General features: G+C 47.0%; 1 protein-coding gene across 3 annotated transcripts in view; it reads left to right on the top strand.

Annotated features, from left to right (window-relative positions):
* Window positions 1–1,471: 1,471 nt before the first annotated feature.
* FSD1L (fibronectin type III and SPRY domain containing 1 like) overlaps window positions 1,472–18,821 on the top strand; it is a 240,097-nt gene continuing 222,747 nt past the window's right edge. For all 3 annotated transcript variants that reach the window (XM_063914148.1, XM_063914147.1, XM_063914146.1), the window contains exon 1: window positions 1,472–1,700. In XM_063914148.1, coding sequence (XP_063770218.1) covers window positions 1,686–1,700 — 15 coding nt within the window. In that variant the 5' untranslated portion in view covers window positions 1,472–1,685. The remainder of the gene's footprint in view (window positions 1,701–18,821) is intronic.

Below are 18,821 nucleotides of genomic sequence, written 5' to 3'. Positions count from 1 at the left end.
GCAATGCACTGAGGCCCCTACCCATCCTCCAGCGGTAGGGGCAGTGGCAGCTTCAATGTCCTGCGGGGTGGTAGGGGCTGTTCTGTCTTCTGCTCAGTAGGACCTGGAGCAGTAATTTCTGCTATTTATTCCTTTACGCACAGATGGTGGGAGATGGGGTGGGAGGGAGAACACTTAACTGTAGAAGGGGGCATTGGGCTGAATCAAGAGGCCCCGGGACATGACTTCCAGGGTGGTAGGGGGTGTTTAATACGCAGATGAGGGGTGGATAGTGGAGTTAGCTTAACATTTATCATTTTCTGGTGGGAGGGCAGCTTGCTTGACTGCAGATATCTCAAATTCCTGGAAATAGATTTCTTAACTTTCAATAGGATAAAAACACTAGAGAGTCCCACCTTTCAGTAGGTTCTAGGGACCAGAGTTCAAAAGCCAGAGCAATCCACCGATGAAAATATAAAACTGCATAGCAGGCGTGTGGAGCTGGAGCGGGGACCAGCTGCTGGAAGGCTGATATCTCTAGTTCTGGGTTCATAGTAGAGACAAGCTGCCAGTGTCCACTGAGAGTCCCAGCATTTGGAGAATACTCTCAGAAAAACTCTACGTCAGACAGAACCTGAGATATCTGGCTGGGAAGAGCAATTAACAGGCTTGGATGGGGACCACTGCTTTGAAGTCGGATATCGCCGGTTTCCCAGGGCAGATTTTAAAAAATCTGGTACCCCTGGAAAGAGGGGACCCTCAGCTATCAGCCTAGGGCCCTTATACATCTGGGGCCCTTGGGCAAGTGCCTATTGAGCCCATACGAAAAGACGACCCTGCCTCCAACTGTACCTTTTTGGCCAGTACAGTACCATTTTCTTTATGGCCTGTACCGGCCAAAAAGAGCTTTGTATCGGGTGCAATGTTTCTGTATTTCTATTTTTTTATGTTGCAGCACCGCAGGGACACACCCCCTGTACTTGTGGCCACACCCCTTTTCATTATTTGTACCAGTTTTTAGCTAGATGTTGGGTATGCTAACAATGATAGTCATTTTGAATATATATGTATATTATAAGGTGACAAGCACTCTTTGTTCGCTATGGAGAAATAAAATTATAAACTTGCGCTTTTATTAAGTGATAAATGCTCAAATGTACCGATTATTAAAATGAATCATGTTGATTAATAAACTGTTGCTAGCATTGGTACATTTGAGCATTTAACACTTCATAGCAAGGGCAGGTGTTTTAGAATTTTATTTCTCTAAAGTCAAAAAATAAGAATCACTTTCATTGACCCCTGCATCTACATTACCACTTTATTTTGAGCTCCTATGCATAATCTATTGACCAGTGCAAGGCTTCTTTGTTTGTATTCGAAAGCAAAACAAGACTTGCCCTCAAACAAAATGGTTTACGATTGCTTCACAAAAGGGCACTGTGACGCACCGACTGAGTGTCTCCCCTCTCTATGGTGCAGAAGGAAGACACTCTGACCCTGTCCTCCCCTAGTCTCGGTGGTTGTCCTGCTTTCTCTGGTCCTGCGTTCTGAGACCTGCACCAGCAGCAGCTGAGCTGAGCGAGGACTCGGAGGTGGAGCTGAGGCTGCTGCTCGCTCATTCATCAGACAAGTCATTTCTTCTTTATCTTTATCCACTTCACGCATCCTCTCGCACAGAAGCCAAGAGGAGCCCGGGCCTGGCTATGGACACACAAAAAGTAAGATACTTTCCAACGCAGTATAAATGTTATGTACACATGGGAACATGACAGCACACACACCTCCGCCCCCGCCGCACACTATAACGGTCAGTGTAAGGATATGCATATAAATAGCAGCAGCCTTTTCATTCATTGCTGCCAAGGGGTTTAGGAATTGCTGGGTGATGGGGACCGGGCGATGCTGGCCTGCAGGCACAATGGGCGTAATCCTCTATTGTGCATGGTGTGGGTAGGATGGGTGGTGGGTGACAGTGCTGCTGCTGCTGCTGCATGTGATAGTATGCGGGGACATCATCATGGGCGTGGATCGGAATCGGATGTGTCTGAGGTGTTCTAGCATCATGTCTGATATTTAGCTCATGCTTTCTCCCTAGTAATGTGCTGGTGGCTTTGTAGCATCCAGCTGTAATCTAAGTGTACTCTACTGCATGGAAATGTGACATCTTGCTGATCTCCCTGCTGCTGCTTAGCAGGTGTTTCTGTACAGAAAACACAATGCATAAGTGAAATATTTGCTAGTAGCCCAGGATGTGAGACCAATGGCTGTTCAAAGATTCAGTATAATGTCTTTATGGTGTATAAATGATAAGTTGGGTGTGGAATGATTTTGCAAACATGACTGGCATATCAGCAGTCCCCCCCCCCCCATCCATCAGTGGTGGAGGCATCTGTGGCCTTGTCCCCATCCTGTCCTAGTGTCATTGTGCCATGTGGAGCAGGTGGAGTTTTGTAAACCGGCTCAATTATTTAACAAGAGGATGCAGAAGCTTTATGTCCAACACGCTGAGCTGCATAATATGCAACCTTTAGATAGCTGGAGAAAGAAGGCTGAAGTAACATTAGGCCCTACAGGGAGGGTGCTGGAGCCTGGAACACTTGTTCAACTGTTACCTCTTGAGCCAATTGATGCTGCTGACATCTGTGCAATTCATTTTTACATTGTATATTCACTAATGCTTAATGTGTTGCAGAGTAAAAAATGTACAAACCTTTCATAATTTTTTGTTTCATAAGTAATTTCTTCCTTAAAAGATTTATGAACTTATATAAAGGCAACTTTTTGTTTGGCATTGCAAAATGCAGTTTCCCTATTCATTTCCAGCTTTCTTTTTTCTTTTGTATTTGTGTAGTTGTATAATGACGTTACAATGTATTTCACATTTATAATCTGCTTTTCTACTGCTGAAAATGTCATTAGCAGGACAGTGTTGCTATGGGAGGTAAAACATGCTCCTTGCTAATTGTGCTTGTAGATGATTTTGAACAATACACTGCAATATCTTGCTTATAATAAATCAAAAGATAAAACCTATTTATACTTTATCAGGTTGCACATAAATAAGAAATTCTAATTGTCAAGTCTAAAACCGGATCATTAATAAATGGACCCCCAATTGAGAGAGGTGCACTGTCCTCTAAAATGAGATGCATTTTTTTTTTCAATTAGAAATGCTCTGGCTATCTCTAAGAAGACACAAGAGGGGCGATTAAGTTGTTTGCGGTGCCCCCTGCTTGGTGTTTACACGAAGACACCCGACGGAGCAATTCAATTGTTGCTCCACTGTGATGCCCATTCATAGAATTTTGACGGCAGATAAGAACCACTTGGCCCATGTAGTCTGCCCTAAAATAAGTGTTGACACGCCCAAAAGCATTGCAGCTAAACCAGTCTAAAGCAGTTGTTAAGGCCTACCACGGACTTTGCACGCATTTCTTCTCGCACCTCAAGAGACTGCAAGAAGAAATGTTTCCCCCATGGCTAACAGGCGTCTAAACAGAACAACAATTGAATTGCTATGTTTTGTGCCCTCTAGTGTTAGCCGCAGAGGAAACAATTGAATTGCCCCCATGGAATTGTTACCTTTTCCTTAGGATCAAGTTGTGTATGATAAATGTCATACAGTTACCTTGGCAACCACTGTCACATGAGATATGATATAGTCAAGGCTTTGGACGTTCACAAAATCCTGCAACTTCCATAATTTGCCATAATGTGACCATTAAGGAGTATGGTTACTGAGTGCCTTACACTCTCCTAGGAACAAGGTGAAACCAGATGTTTTCAGGAGATATTTTTTTTTCTATTCCCAGTAGCAATTAAATAATATAGTCCCTCTTAGTTAGATTTTGCAAAGAGAACATTAAATTATAGGGGAACTTCTTGGAAAAATTACTATCTATTCATGTTTAAAAGGTTTAAAACTATCTTTTTTTATATGTCTGTGGGGCAGATGTATTAAGCCTTGGAAAGTGATAATGTTGAGAGATAAACTACCAACCAATCAGCTCCTAATTGCCATGTTGCAGGTTGTTTGAAAAATGACAGACATGAGCTGATGTCTTGGTAGTTTATCTCTCAATTTTATCACTCTCCAAGACTTAAGGGTTTATTCATGAAGCAGTGAAAAGAGTGGAGAAGCTGCTCATGGCAACTAATCAGCTGCTCCGTACAATTGTACAGTATGCAAATTATAACTGTTACTTCAATGCTGATTGGTTGCCATGGGCAACTTCTCCACTTGCTCACTTCTCCACACTTTTCACTTCTTCATGAATAGACCCCTTAGCGGTCTATTCATGAAGCAGTGAAAAGTGTGGAGAAGTTGCCCATGGCAACCAATCAGCATTGAAGTAACGTTTATAATTTGCATACTGTACAATTGTACGGAGCAGCTGATAGTTTGCCATGGGCAACTTCTACACTGGCTCACTTCTCCACACTTTTCACTGCTTCATGAATAGACCCCTGAGTATATATGTTCCTATGTGAGATTACACTTTTTTAAGTAGCTTACATAGTGCTTCTATATCTATACTAACATCTGTTCTATGATGTCAGCTTGTAAGATAAGGAAGTTGCAATGATATGATATTATGGGTGATATAATGGGTAGCAGGGACGTGCAGTCAGGGGAGGCAGAGCGTCACCTGTCAAACTGCAATGAAAACAGCTGATTTTTCCACTGATCTGTGTTATAATACAGATCAGTGTAATATCAACTGCTTCCATTGCAGTATGAAATTGCTGCACTCACTGCTCGTTCATAGGGACAGAGGAGAGGCAGCAATAGCTCTGCCTCCCTCTGGTAACCAGAAACTGCTTGGAGCTAGGGGGCGGAGCCGCACGCCAGGCTGTAACTCTGCATTGAAAACAATGCCAGAAGAGGCAGCTCTGACATGCGTGGTTTGAGAGGGTCTCAAGGCACGCCCCTTTCCCCCATGATGCAATGCAACAGCTTCCTTCCCTGACTGGTGCTAGTCACAAGCACTCCCACTGGCTTGGGCTGGAGAGGAGTACAACTCTACTGCAGGAACGTGGCCAGATCTTCCTCTCCTTGCTGCCTAATCTCCACACTGATCGAGTGAACTGGGAAGTGGAAGGGCGGAGGGGGGGGTACTCAAAGCATCTCTCTTATCTCCCCCAGCAGCCGAGGCTTCAGTGTCTGAGATCAAGTTGTTATCTCTGCTAACAGCATATGATCTCAGGATTTTTTTTTATGTGTAAAAAAGGGGTCTCTGCCACAATGTGGAAAAAAGGGGACTGTCTGCCGTAATGTGTAATAAGGGGACGCTGTCTGCCATTATGTGTAAAAAAAAGGGGACGCTGTCTGCCGTAATGTGTAAAAATGGGGACGCTGTCTGCCGTAATGTGTAAAAATGGGGACGCTGTCTGCCGTAATGTGTAAAAATGGGGACGCTGTGTGCCGTAATGTGTAATAAGGGGACGCTGTCTGCCGTAATGTGTAAAAAAGGGGACTCTATCTGCCGCAATGTGTAAAAAAGGGGACGCTGTCTGCGCAATGTGTAATAAGGGGACTTTGTCTGCCGTAATATGTAATAAGGGGACTTTGTCTGCCGTAATATGTAATAAGGGGACTTTGTCTGCCGTAATATGTAATAAGGGGACTTTGTCTGCCGTAATATGGGGACTCTGCCGTAATGTGTAATAAGGGGACGCTGTCTGCCGCAATTTGTAAAAATGGGGACGCTGTCTGCCGTAATGTGTAAAAATGGGGACGCTGTCTGCCGTAATGTGTAAAAATGGGGACGCTGTGTGCCGTAATGTGTAAAAATGGGGACGCTGTCTGCCGTAATGTGTAAAAATGGGGACGCTGTGTGCCGTAATGTGTAATAAGGGGACGCTGTCTGCCGTAATGTGTAAAAAAGGGGACTCTATCTGCCGCAATGTGTAAAAAAGGGGACGCTGTCTGCGCAATGTGTAATAAGGGGACTTTGTCTGCCGTAATATGTAATAAGGGGACTTTGTCTGCCGTAATATGTAATAAGGGGACTTTGTCTGCCGTAATATGTAATAAGGGGACTTTGTCTGCCGTAATATGGGGACTCTGCCGTAATGTGTAATAAGGGGACGCTGTCTGCCGCAATTTGTAAAAATGGGGACGCTGTCTGCCGCAATGTGTAAAAATGGGGACGCTGTCTGCCGCAATGTGTAAAAATGGGGACGCTGTCTGCCGCAATGTGTAAAAATGGGGACGCTGTCTGCCGTAATGTGTATAAAGGGGACTCTGTCTGCCGTAATGTGTAATAAGGGGATGCTGTCTGCCGTAATGTGTAAAAAGGTGGACTGTCTGCCGTAATGTGTAAAAAGGGGGACTGTCTGCCGTAATGTGTAAAAAGGGGTCTTTGCCTGGTGTAGTGGCGCTACTTTATGGTGTAATTTGAATAATGGAGACTACTGTGCACCGTAATATGAATTGGTTTTATTTTGTGGCAACACCCCTTCCCCATGAAGCCATACCCCTATATTTTTGTCACGCGCCTACGACGCGCACTGCCCCTATTTTACATGAGGGGGTGGGGGCACCGCTGGTCTTGTTCTGTACAAAATGTGTTTGAAACCACTCGGCTGCACAGGCGTTTGCACTCTTGCAAAGCGAAAATACACTCCCCCATGGGCGGCGACTATGTGTTTGCACGGCTGCTAAAAGTAGCTAGCGAGAAATCCAACTCGGAATGACCCCCCTAATGCATCCCTCCCTGACATGCTCCTCTCTCAGGTTCATATATGTGTGTGTAAATCTGGCTCTGATACTGGCCAGTGCCTCCCCAGCCATTTACCTCACCGCACGTCACTGATGGGTAGGATGGTGGTATGGCAGGCAGCCATATACTGTTACAAAAATTATTGTCACTTACCAATAATTGTAACTGGTTATGCTTTCACTAACTGTGTGTAGGTGTTCCCTGTACTGTAAGTGACATGTATATGATGCAGTGTAGTCTGTACTTCTTTTAACTAAAATTGAGTGGCTGATCAACATTACCAATATTGGGCAGCTACTTGAATATCACTGTAGGTACTCTAGAGGAGTCCCCATAATACATAATACAGCTGCTAACAGCCGCCATGGTAACAGGTTTAGCTGGTCTGTAGATTTGCATTTCAATGCAGTTCTCACGCCTTTCAAATACAAAAAGTCGGCCTGATTCAGAGATGGGAGCTGCTGTGTCTGCTCTAGCACTCTTTGGTGGACTCGCGGGTCTGTTAATAAGAATATGACCGTTTCAGCCTTCCCATAGTGCAGTAACGTGCATGAAAGTGCAATCCCTGGGACACCCATTTTCTGCACTCCTGCATGCAGTAGTACCGACAGTGGTTCTAGACCATGGGCCTGCGGCCCACCAGCTGCTGTAGAACTACACATTCCAGCATGCCCGGCCTCAGTTTAGCATGCCTTAATAGCAAAACTGTGGTAGGGCATGCTGAGATGTGTAGCTCCACAGAAGGGTGTAGTATGGTATGCCGGCGCTCGGGCTCCCGGCGACCAGCATACCGGCGCCGGGAGCCCGACCGCCGGCATACCGACAGCGTGGCAAGCGCAAAGGAGCCCCTTGCGGGCTCGCTGCGCTCGCCACGCTATGGGCACTATTTTATTCTCCCTCCAGGGGGGTCGTGGACCCCCACGAGGGAGAATAGTTGTCGGTATGCCGGGTGTCGGGATTCCGGCGCCGGTATACTGTGCGCCGGGATCCCGACATTCGGCATACAGAAGACCACCCCCACAGAAGCTGGAGTGCCGCAGATTGAACGATGTTCTAGAAAGTCCACCATCGACGCACCGTTGCGCTCACCATGGACACTTGCCCTGCCTATAGCAGGTGCAGTGTCTCCATCTGAACATGGCCTCTGTGGAAGCAGCTGTGCGTCTGAGAACGCAGCCCGCTTGCACTGTCGTGCCCATGACACACCCACGACGTGGCCACATTGCAGAGATTTTTTCCTGTTCACTTCTAGCCACCTCCCAGTTACCGCCCAGGTAGGCCCATCACTTTACTACACCATTTCAGATACAAGGGATCCCGTACAGCAGGCATTCCCAACCACGGTCATCATGGCACACTAACAGTGCAGGTTTTAGTGATATCCAGGCTTCAGCACAGGTGACTTAATTAGTATCTCAGTTATTTTGATTTATCCATCTGTGCTGCAGCCTGGATATCCCTAAAACCTGCACTGTTGGTGTGCCTTGAGGACCGTGGTTGGGAATGCCTGCCGTACAGAATAGCACGGTCAGGGTGGTACATTCGCTGTAGTAGTGTCCAGAATAATTTGTGCATGCACAGTAGCAAATAATAGCTCACCTGCGCCAACATTGGCACTGCATGCAAGTACCATCCACCTCTGAAGCAGGCCATAATGTGCTGTACTGCAGAACAATTTATAGTGTAAAGGGCCGTACAGACGGGAGATGTGTGGTGAGCGAACCGCTCAGCACACATCTCTCCCTCCACTCAGCACAGCGTGATGTGCTGAGTGGAGGGAGGGGGGGCACTCATTTCACCAAGGCCAATCTAGCACCGGCGATAGCGACGTGCGGGACTGCATATCGCTGTCGCCGGCACCCCTACACACGGAGCGATGTGATCTTAATTTCTAAGCAATCTAGTCACATTGCTTAGAAATGAAGTAAATGTTCGCTCCTTAAGACTTCTGTAGACAGTATAACCTCCACTGTATAATAATACATACTCTGAATGTTCCTGGGCATCTCAGCAGGTTTATCTTAGATGTGCGAATAGGTATTTCATGGTGAATTCAAACCACTTGTGGTATTGTGGCAGGGGTATGTAGGGGGCTGAATAGCTATGGGTGTTGAAAATAAATTAGCTTTACTATCAGATACAAGGGAGACATTCATGGATTTAGAGTATCACTAAATGGTTAAAGATAATTTGGTTATAGTGTCCAAAATAAACACTTTGCAACCCCAATACGTATGTGCTTAATAAATTACACTTCCAGCAGCTGTTCCATACAGGAAAATTTATCTATAGGTTGTTAGCACTATGGAAACATTATCGTTACATTATAGCAGGTGCTGGCCTTGGCACACACCTCTTAAGGTGGGTACACACTGGAAAGATATATCTGCAGATCAATTGATCTGCAGATATATCTATGGACGGATCGGACAGTGTGCTGTGTATACACACTGTCCGATCCGTCGGGGACTGACGTCATGAACTGGGCGGGCGTGTACACACGGCTGCCCAGTTCAGCTGTCAATCACCGCCGACTGCCGCAGCATGTGTACGGGCGGTCGGCCGACCGCCGTACACACACAGCAACGCGCCAATATATCGGTAGATATATTGGTCGTCTGCTGTGCTGCGGGGCCGACGCGATACGTCTGTGAACGACGGAGTTCAAAGACGTATCGGCCGTACACACTGGCCGACGGACTCTCGATATAACGGCTGTTCAAGAGAACGGCCGATATATCGGCCAGTGTGTACGGGCCTTTACATATGCTGCTGCTATCCAATGCAGATTATAGTTTAAATTGTACTGAACAGCAAATCCCGAAGCATAATCCGCGATAATTGCCGGCATCGGGAGGAGGAGCGCGCTGCTTTGGGGCTAATAGGATAGCCCCTGGCGATACAATTACCCACAGTCATTGACCGTGGGTAGTTGGATACCCCCCAATAGGGTACATTCTTGAAAATTGTTGCACAGCAAAAATATACCCATAGCAGACAGGTATTCAATTTTCTAAAATGACTAGGAAAATGACTGTTATAATTTGACTAGTAGTTATGGAGGATTCAGTATGATATACCAGCGGCCAGGAGGCCGGCAGTCAGTATACCGACAACGACAACCCGGCCACCAGTATGCCGGCAGCGGGGCAAGCGCAAGAAAGACCCTTGCGGGCTTGCTGCGCTCGCCACAGGTTATATTCCCCTTCTATGGGAGTCATGGACACCCATAGAGGGAGAATCCCCTACCTTGCCGGTATTCCGACGTTGGCATTTCATCGTTTGTCGGGATTCCGGCGTTTGTATTGTGATCGCCAGGATCCAGACTGGTGGTATGTTAACTATTATGGCTTATAGTAATGTTTCCTGTTTTCCAGCTGACTTAAATGTCACCCTGTAATTCCATTTCTTTTTATATTTTTTGTAATTACCTTCTTAATGTCTGTGAACATAGAAGGCAATATAGAAATCCATTTAATTGACCCACAGCGAAGTAAATGCTATGTGTCGGAATGTTCACAATGTCAACAGCAGAAGGTCGACGTGTAAAATGTTAACATCTGCAAAATGGCATCTTTGTCAGAATGTCGCTGTCTCCAGGGGGGTTAGGGTTGCCGTTAGGATTAGGCACAGAACAAGAAGAAAACCAGTGTGTCAACATTTGACTATGTCAACATAACATCAGCGTCTACATGACCAATGTCTACATTATGAACATTCAACATGTTGAGTGTTGACATTACAGCCTTGTGGACTTTGTTATTGTCTAACATACAGTACTGTACAGTATATACCGAAACCCTGTGGGTGTACATTCAGGTACGTTCAGCTCACATCAATGTTTTTCCAAACTCTGTCTTAAAAGGCGCCTTTTGGGGTTATCCATTCTTACCCACAAATGACTGAAGTAGTACCTAAGGGGTATATTCAATTGCAGTCGAAAGCTGCCGTCTGTCGTAAAGACTGCAGTTTTCGACTTTTTTTAGGTCGGAAGGGGTTCCGACCTATTCAATACACCCCAAAATTATACGACAAGTCTGGAATTCCGACTTGTCTGAAAGCACGTGGATCGGCGGAATAGCCACCAGTCCGCGTGCTTCTGTCGTAAACGGGGCCAAATCTGACAGGTTTTGGCCCCCTTTCCGACCATCTCAATCCGACTTTTAAAAAAGTCGGAGTGAGATGAGGGAGCTGAGAGGAGGAGACGGGGAGAGCCGCGGGGAGACGGGGGAGAGCAGCAGCTACAGCTGCGTTAGCTGCCGTGAGATCTGGCGGCGGTGGACGCTGCTGTGACATCTGGCGGCGCTACACTGCTGTAGCTGCTGCTCTCCCCCATATCCCCGCTGCTCTCCCCTGTCTCCGCGCGGCTCTCCCCATCTTCTCCTCTCAGCTCCCTCATCTCAATACAACTTTTTTTAGAGTCTGATTGAGATGGTCAGGAACGGACCAATCCTGTCGGGTTTGGCCGTTCATTGAATAGCCCTTGTTGGATCCATTCCAACAAACAACAAATGCATGTCGGAATGGATCCGACTTTAATTGAATATACCCCCTAAGTCAGTTTGTTTAACCCTGTGTATGCAAGCGTGGATATCTTTAAACCTGGAGAGTTAAGGCCCATACACACTGGGCGATTTTGAGCTCAAAGTAGCTCACTTTTGGCATTTTGAGCTCAAACTTGTCCTGTGTGTATGGGCTAGCGGTGAGCGCGGATGCGCGCTCCCGCATCATCTCTAGCCACCGCCGTCCGTCGGGCTGTTTGTACAGCCGGGTGAAGCACTTTCCACAGTCTCCTACTGTGGAAAGTGCTTCACCCCCCCAGGGTCATCGCTGGCACAGGGAGAATAGCTCAGTATGTATGCACTGAGCTATTTTCCTGCCAGCAATGTCCACGATCATCACTGTGCATACACGCTGGGCAAAAACGCACAGTGTGTATGCACCTTATGTCCCTTGAGGACAGAGTTTGGGCAACACTTGCTTACATTATGCTTTGGACAACCAGCGTCTTAATGTGTTTAATAGGCTTTGAAAACATATGTTCAATGTTTGAAAATAACACCCCTATGTACCAGGACTTATATGTATGATTAAATTTCATCTGAACGAATATGTATCTGAAGAGTATACATGTTTGCTGAACAAGGGCGCAGTCTTGTCAGGGACTATATTTATTTTCTCATCTCCTGAAATAACTTTACTGAATTATCCTTTACAGAAAATGAAAGCCAATGTTGCATGATGCTTTCAGAACATCCATTTGGCAAATAGCACTGCACATTTTACCAGACCTGCCATCTTAACCAGATTAATCATTGTGACAGGAGATGTAAGAAAGCTTGGTGTAATTCAATTAACATGCTCATCTGCTGTGAGGAACAAATCCACTTTAATCTTGCATTCATTAGGGGGTTTCTTAAGAGAGCTATATATTAGTCATTTCAATGAGTGAGCTAAGTCGTTACTCAGCATTACCATATGAAGACTGAACATACCCCACAACAACTTCAAGAGAGTTTAGGGAGAGATAAAGTCCCAACCAATCGGCTTCTGCCATGTTACAGGTTGTGTTTGAAAAATGACAGCTAGGAGCTGATTGGTTGGTACTTTATCTCTCTTTCCAAGCTTTTATAAATCTCCCCCCAAATGAGGGAATCCCTGTGTATAATGAGTCCTAGCGGTAAAATCACAGGCAGCCAACAGTGCACTGCACATGTTATACATTCTTGCCTACTCTCCCGGAATGGCCGGGAGGGTCCCGAAAATCGTATGGCACTCGGCCACCTGGAAAAGGGGGCAAGTCTCCCACAACCTGGTGGCACACCACACTTAGCCCCGCAGCCACCTGCAGCAACAGGAAAAGTGGGCGGGGTGATGATGCGATTCGCTCATAATCGCATCCTCGTAGCCCAGTCCCTCGCTTTGCAATGTCTGTAAAATGGACATTGCATAGCAGGGGGTGATGATGCCCCCTTTTTCTGAGCTCCGCTCCCTGATGAGCCGTCCTGGGGGAGAAGGCAGATAGTTGCAAGTATGATGTTATATGACACTGAAGAAGAAGAAATGTTCAGTTTCCATTATAATGTTTCACGCCCGTAGTGTCCTGGTTAAGATGACCCATGAATGTCTAATAAATGTGCTCAATTTTTCATAACATCATCTAGAAAGCCAAAACCATTGGTCAAACTAGATATTGTGAGGCTGATTCCATTTTGCAAAGCCAAAAAACAAAGCAAGTAGCCATGTTGCACTGTAGATGGGGCAGATGTCACATGTATACAGAGCTTTAGATGTGAGAGGGGTATGTCTGAACTCAAATTTAAATTGCAGTGTAAAAATAAAGCAAAATAGTTGCTACCCTTGCATTACAACATGGCTGTTTCCTGATACAAAGGCCCTAATTCATGTTTGTACACAATGCCGATGTTCACACAGTTTATCGGTAAGCTGATCATGTACTGCGATCGCACTGCGCACGTGCCATGGTACTTTTTCAGTGCCGCTCGCAGTAAGTATTTACTCGCAGACTGATTAAAAGGACCGTTTGGGGGGCAGCAACGGGGAGTGCCCTCAAACACACAGGTTTGTCATAGCCATTTTCAGGGTGTGTATCTGTCTTCAGGTGCGATCATGTATGTAGAGACACATGGTGTCAGCATCGCCACAGCCATGGCTAGCCTGCATGACCATAGATTCGCTCGAGGAGTCAATGTTCCTCATTATTACGATGATGCTGCGAATGTGTACGCAGTTACTGAGGACTTTGTGATGGCTCCGGTGGGCATCTATATACTATTCTGGGCAGCAGCATCACTTTCGATGATTAGCAAGTCTGTAGACTGATAAATTCGCAATAGCGTAGGTGTTTCTGTACAAACATAAATAAGCCCCTGGGCGCGTTGTTAAAAATACAGTTGGGGCACCCAAAAGCCAGACTTTTCACACATTTCTGCTCGCCACCTGGTGCGAGCAGAAATTCTGAACATCTGCGGTTTTCGTGCCCAATTGGCATAATTCATAACTCCGTTGGGCACCCATTACTTACCTATTGTCAATCATTGGTTCGGTGTAACTTAAATAAAACATTAATTAATGTATGTATTAACAAGTTGTTTTTTAAGTGTACTTACCAGTAGTAAATGATACGTATCTTTTCCTTTTCTGGTAATTCTTAGAATTGGATGATATTTGACAAGTAAAAAAAACCTGCCTTTCTGAACCTCAGCAAATCATAAAGAGTTGTGACTAGTCAATTATAATTAGGCATCTGATGTGCATCCTTAAAGGTTACTAAATACAGTTTAGCTTTGATAGTCTGAACCAGTGCTTCTAATTCTAGACCTGTAGACACACACTAGGGTCTCCTTACAGAATCACAAGGGAAATAATTTGAACCACCTGTGAATCTTTTAAAACGCTTCGGTTTGTAATAAACAAACCTGTGCTCCAGCACAGACACATGGAAAACATGCACTGTTAGTGTAATCTCCAGTCTTTTCCCAAGTGACTACAGATGGATCATGGAGTCTATTCATGAAGCAGTGAAGAGAGTGGAGAAGTGAATCTGTGGAGAAGTTGCCCATTTCAACCAATCAGCAGCTCCGTACAATTGTATAGTATGCAAATTATAAATGTTACTTCAATGCTGATTGGTTGACATGGGCAACTTCTCCACTGGCTTACTTCTCCACTTTTATCACTGCTTCATGAATAGACCCCCATGTATTGGGCACATGCAACCAGGTAAGTACCTAACTGGCATATCTTATAGTACTCATTGAGTTCTGTGTGTCTGTGCATGCCATTTGGCGCTCCGTACCAACATTAGTACAGACCTGACATTACTTAGGTGCTTATTTATAGGATCTGAAATCTAACTTTCTCTAACGTCCTTGAGGATGCTGGGACTCCGTAAGGACCATGGGGAATAGACGGGCTTCGCAGGAGATAGGGCACTTTAAGAAAGCTTTGGACTCTGGGTGTGCACTGGCTCCTCCCTCTATGCCCCTCCTCCAGACCTCAGTTTTACACTGTGCCCAGAGCAGGATGGGTGCACTGCAGAGAGCTCTCCTGAGTTCTCTGCCTAAAAGCATTTTTGTTTGGATTTTTTCTCTACTTTTTCTACTTTTTCACAGGGAGCACTGCTGGCAACAGGCTCCCTGCATCGAGGGAGAGAGGAGCAGACCTTCTTGTCTAAGATAGGCTCTGCTTCCTCGGCTACTGGACACCATTAGCTCCAGAGGGGGTGAACGCAGGTTCTTACTGGGCGTCCACCCCCGGAGCTGCGCCGCCGTTCTCCTCACAGAGCTAGAAGAACAGAAGACAGAAGTCGTCAGGCGGCAGAAGCCTTCAGCTTCACGGAGGTAACGCACAGCACTGCAGCTGTGCGTCATTGCTCCCATACACCTCACACACTCCGGTCACTGTAAGGGTGCAGGGCGCAGGGGGGGGGGGGGAGGGGGCGCCCTGGGCAGCAATATAAACAGGTGGGCACTGTGCATGTATATAAAAGAGCCCCCGCCATATTTTACTAAGTTTGAGCGGGACAGAAGCCCGCCGCCGAGGGGGCGGGGCTTCTCCCTCAGCACTCACCAGCGCCATTTTCTCTCCACAGCACCGCTGAGAGGAAGCTCCCCGGACTCTCCCCTGCTTACACACGGTGAAGGAGTGTTTAAAAGAGAGGGGGGGCACATAATTGGCGGATAACATATTATACAGCACGGCTGGGGAAAAACATTTTGTGTTGGTCTCCAGGATCATTGCGCTGGGGTGTGTGCTGGCATACTCTCTCTCTGTCTCTCCAAAGGGCCTTGACAGGGATACTGTCTTCAGGAAAGGGGTTCCCTGTGTGTGTGAAGTGTGTCGGTACGCGTGTGTCGACATGTTTGACGAGGAAGGCTCGCTTAATGTGGAGGGGGAGTGCTTGAATGTCATGTCGCCGTCGGCAACGCCGACACCGGAATGGGTGGATATGCTGAATGTCTTGAATGCAAATGTCAATCTATTGCATAAGAGGTTAGACAAGGCAGAAGCTAGGTATCAGTCAGGTAGCCAGTCCATGCCTGTCCCTGTGGCGCCAGGCCCTTCGGGGTCTCAGAAGCGCACCATATCCCAGATCGATGACACAGATACTGACTCTAGTGTCGACTATGAAGATGCAAAATTACAGCCGAAGGTGGCAAAAGGTATTCGGTACATGATTATTGCCATTAAAGAGGTTTTGCATATTACTGAAGAACCCCCGGTCCCTGACACGAGGGTACACATGTATAAAGGGAAAAAGCCTGAAGTCACCTTTCCATCCTCATTTGAACTAAGTGAATTGTGCGAAAAGGCTTGGGAATCTCCGGATAGGAGACCACAAGTTCCCAAAAGGGTTCTTATGGCATATCCTTTTCCACAAACTGATAGGATACGCTGGCAATCTTCGCCTAAAGTAGACAAGGCGCTGACACGCTTGTCCAAAAAGGTGGCACTGCCTTCTCAGGATACGGCTTCCCTCAAGGAACCTGCTGACCGCAGGCAGGAAATTACCTTGAAGCACATTTACACTCATTCAGGTACTATTGCTAGACCGGCTATGGCGTCGGCCTGGGTTTGTAGTGCGGCTGTGGCATGGGCAGATTCCTTATCTACGGAGATTGACACCTTAGATAGGGATGCTATTCAAATGACCATAGAGCATATCAGAGATGCTGCCTTGTATATGAGAGATGCTCAGAGAGACATTTGTTTATTAAGCTCCAGAATAAATGCTATGTCTATTTCTGCTAGGCGGCTCTTGTGGACCCGACAGTGGACGGGAGATGCCGATTCAAAGCGGCATATGGAGTCCTTGCCTTACAAAGGGGAGGAGTTGTTTAGAGACGGCCTCTCGGACCTTGTCTCTACGGCTACGGCTGGTAAGTCGAATTTCTTACCTTATGTCCCCCCACAGTATACAAAAAAGGCACCCCATTATCAAATGCAGTCCTTTCGTTCCAATAAAAACAAAAAGGTACGGGGATCATCCTTTGTTGCCAGAGGGAAAGTAGGGGAAAGAAGCTGCACACAGCTAGTTCCCAAGAGCAAAAGTCCTCCCCTGCCTCTGCAAAGTCCACCGCATGACGCTGGGGCTTCCCGGGGGGAGGCAGATCTAGTGGGGGCTCGTCTTCGGTTTTTTCAGCCACGTCTGGGTTCACTCGCAGGTGGATCCCTGGGCATTAAAGATTGTTTTTCAGGGATACAGGCTGGAATTCGAAGACTTGCCTCCTCGCCGGTTTTTCAAATCGGCTCTGCCGGCTTCCCCGTCAGAGAGGGAGCTAGTGTTGGCGGCAATCCAAAAATTGGATATTCAACAGGTGATTGTCACAGTTCCTCATCTCCAGCAAGGAGAGGGATATTACTCAACCTTGTTTGTGTTCCGAAACCGGACGGTTCGGTCAGACCCATTTTAAACCTAAAATCTCTGAACCTGTACTTGAAGAGGTTCAAGTTCAAGATGGAATCACTCAGGGCGGTCATCGCCAGCCTGGAGGGGGGGGGATTGGATGGTGTCCCTGGACATAAAGGATGCATACCTTCATGTTCCGATATTCCCCCCTCATCAGGCGTTCCTGAGATTTGCAGTGCAGGACTGTCACTACCAATTTCAGACGTTGCCGTTTGGGCTTTCCACGGCCCCGATGATTTTTACCAAGGTAATGGCGGAAATGATGGTGCTCCTGCGCAGGCAGGGGGTCACAATTATCCCATACTTGGACGATCTCCTCATAAAGGCGAGATCTCGGGAGAAGTTGCTGGACAGCGTGTCTCTGTCCATGAAGATGTTGCACATACACGCCTGGATTCTCAATATACCGAAGTCCCAGCTAGTCCCTACAACGCGTCTGACCTTATTGGGCCTGATTCTAGACACAGACCAGAAAAAGGTTTTTCTTCCGATCGAAAAGGTTCAGAAGCTCATAGCCATGGTCAGGAACCTATTAAAACCAAAAAAAGTTTCAGTGCATCATTGCACGCGGGTCCTGGGGAAGATGGTGGCTTCATACGAGGCCATCCCTTTCGGCAGGTTCCATGCGAGGACCTTTCAATGGGACCTCTTGGACAAGTGGTCCGGGTCCCATTTACGAATGCATCAAAGGATCACCCTGTCTCCCAGGACCAGGGTATCTCTCCTGTGGTGGCTGAACAGTGCTCACCTGCTAGAGGGTCGCAGGTTCGGCATTCAGGACTGGGTCCTGGTGACCACGGACGCAAGCCTCCGAGGCTGCGGAGCAGTAACACTGGGAAGAAATTTCCAAGGTCTCTGGTCAAACCTAGAGACTTGTCTCCACATCAACGTCCTGGAGTTGAGGGCCATATACAACGCCCTGTGTCAAGCGGAGGAGTTGCTTCGGAGAAAACCGATTCTGATTCAGTCGGACAACGTCACGGCAGTGGCTCATATAAACCGGCAAGGCGGAACAAGGAGCAGAGTGGCCATGGCAAAAGCGACCAGGATTCTACGCTGGGCGGAAGGCCATGTAAGCGCGCTATCAGCAGTGTTCATCCCGGGGGTGGACAACTGGGAGGCGGACATCCTCAGCAGGCACGACCTGCATCCGGGAGAGTGGGGACTTCATCAAGAAGTCTTCGCACAGATCACGGATCGATGGGGACTGCCTCAAATCGACATGATGGCATTCCGTCTCAACAAAAAGCTAAAGCGGTATTGCGCCAGGTCAAGGGACCCTCAGGCGGTAGCGGTAGACGCTCTGGTGACACCTTGGGTGTTCAGATCGGTCTATGTGTTTCCTCCTCTTCCTCTCATACCTAAAGTGTTGAGAATAATAAGAATGAGCAGGGTCAGAACAATCCTCATTGTTCCAGATTGGCCACGGAGGACTTGGTATCCGGAGCTGCAAGAGTTGCTCACAGAAGATCCGTGGCCTCTTCCTCTAAGGCAGGACCTGCTGCGGCAGGGGCCCTGTCTGTTCCAAGACTTACCGCGGCTGCGTTTGACGGCATGGCGGTTGAACGCCGGATCCTAGCGGAAAAAGGAATTCCGGAGGAAGTCAATCCTACCCTGATCAAGGCTAGCAAAGACGTGACGTTAAAACATTATCACCGTATATGGCGGAAATATGTTTCTTG

Source organism: Pseudophryne corroboree, chromosome 1, assembly GCF_028390025.1.
Source record: "Pseudophryne corroboree isolate aPseCor3 chromosome 1, aPseCor3.hap2, whole genome shotgun sequence".
Taxonomy (NCBI): Eukaryota; Metazoa; Chordata; class Amphibia; order Anura; family Myobatrachidae; genus Pseudophryne; species Pseudophryne corroboree.
The sequence above is the reverse complement of the archived record's forward strand: the minus strand, read 5'-3'. Positions and strand labels throughout refer to the sequence as shown.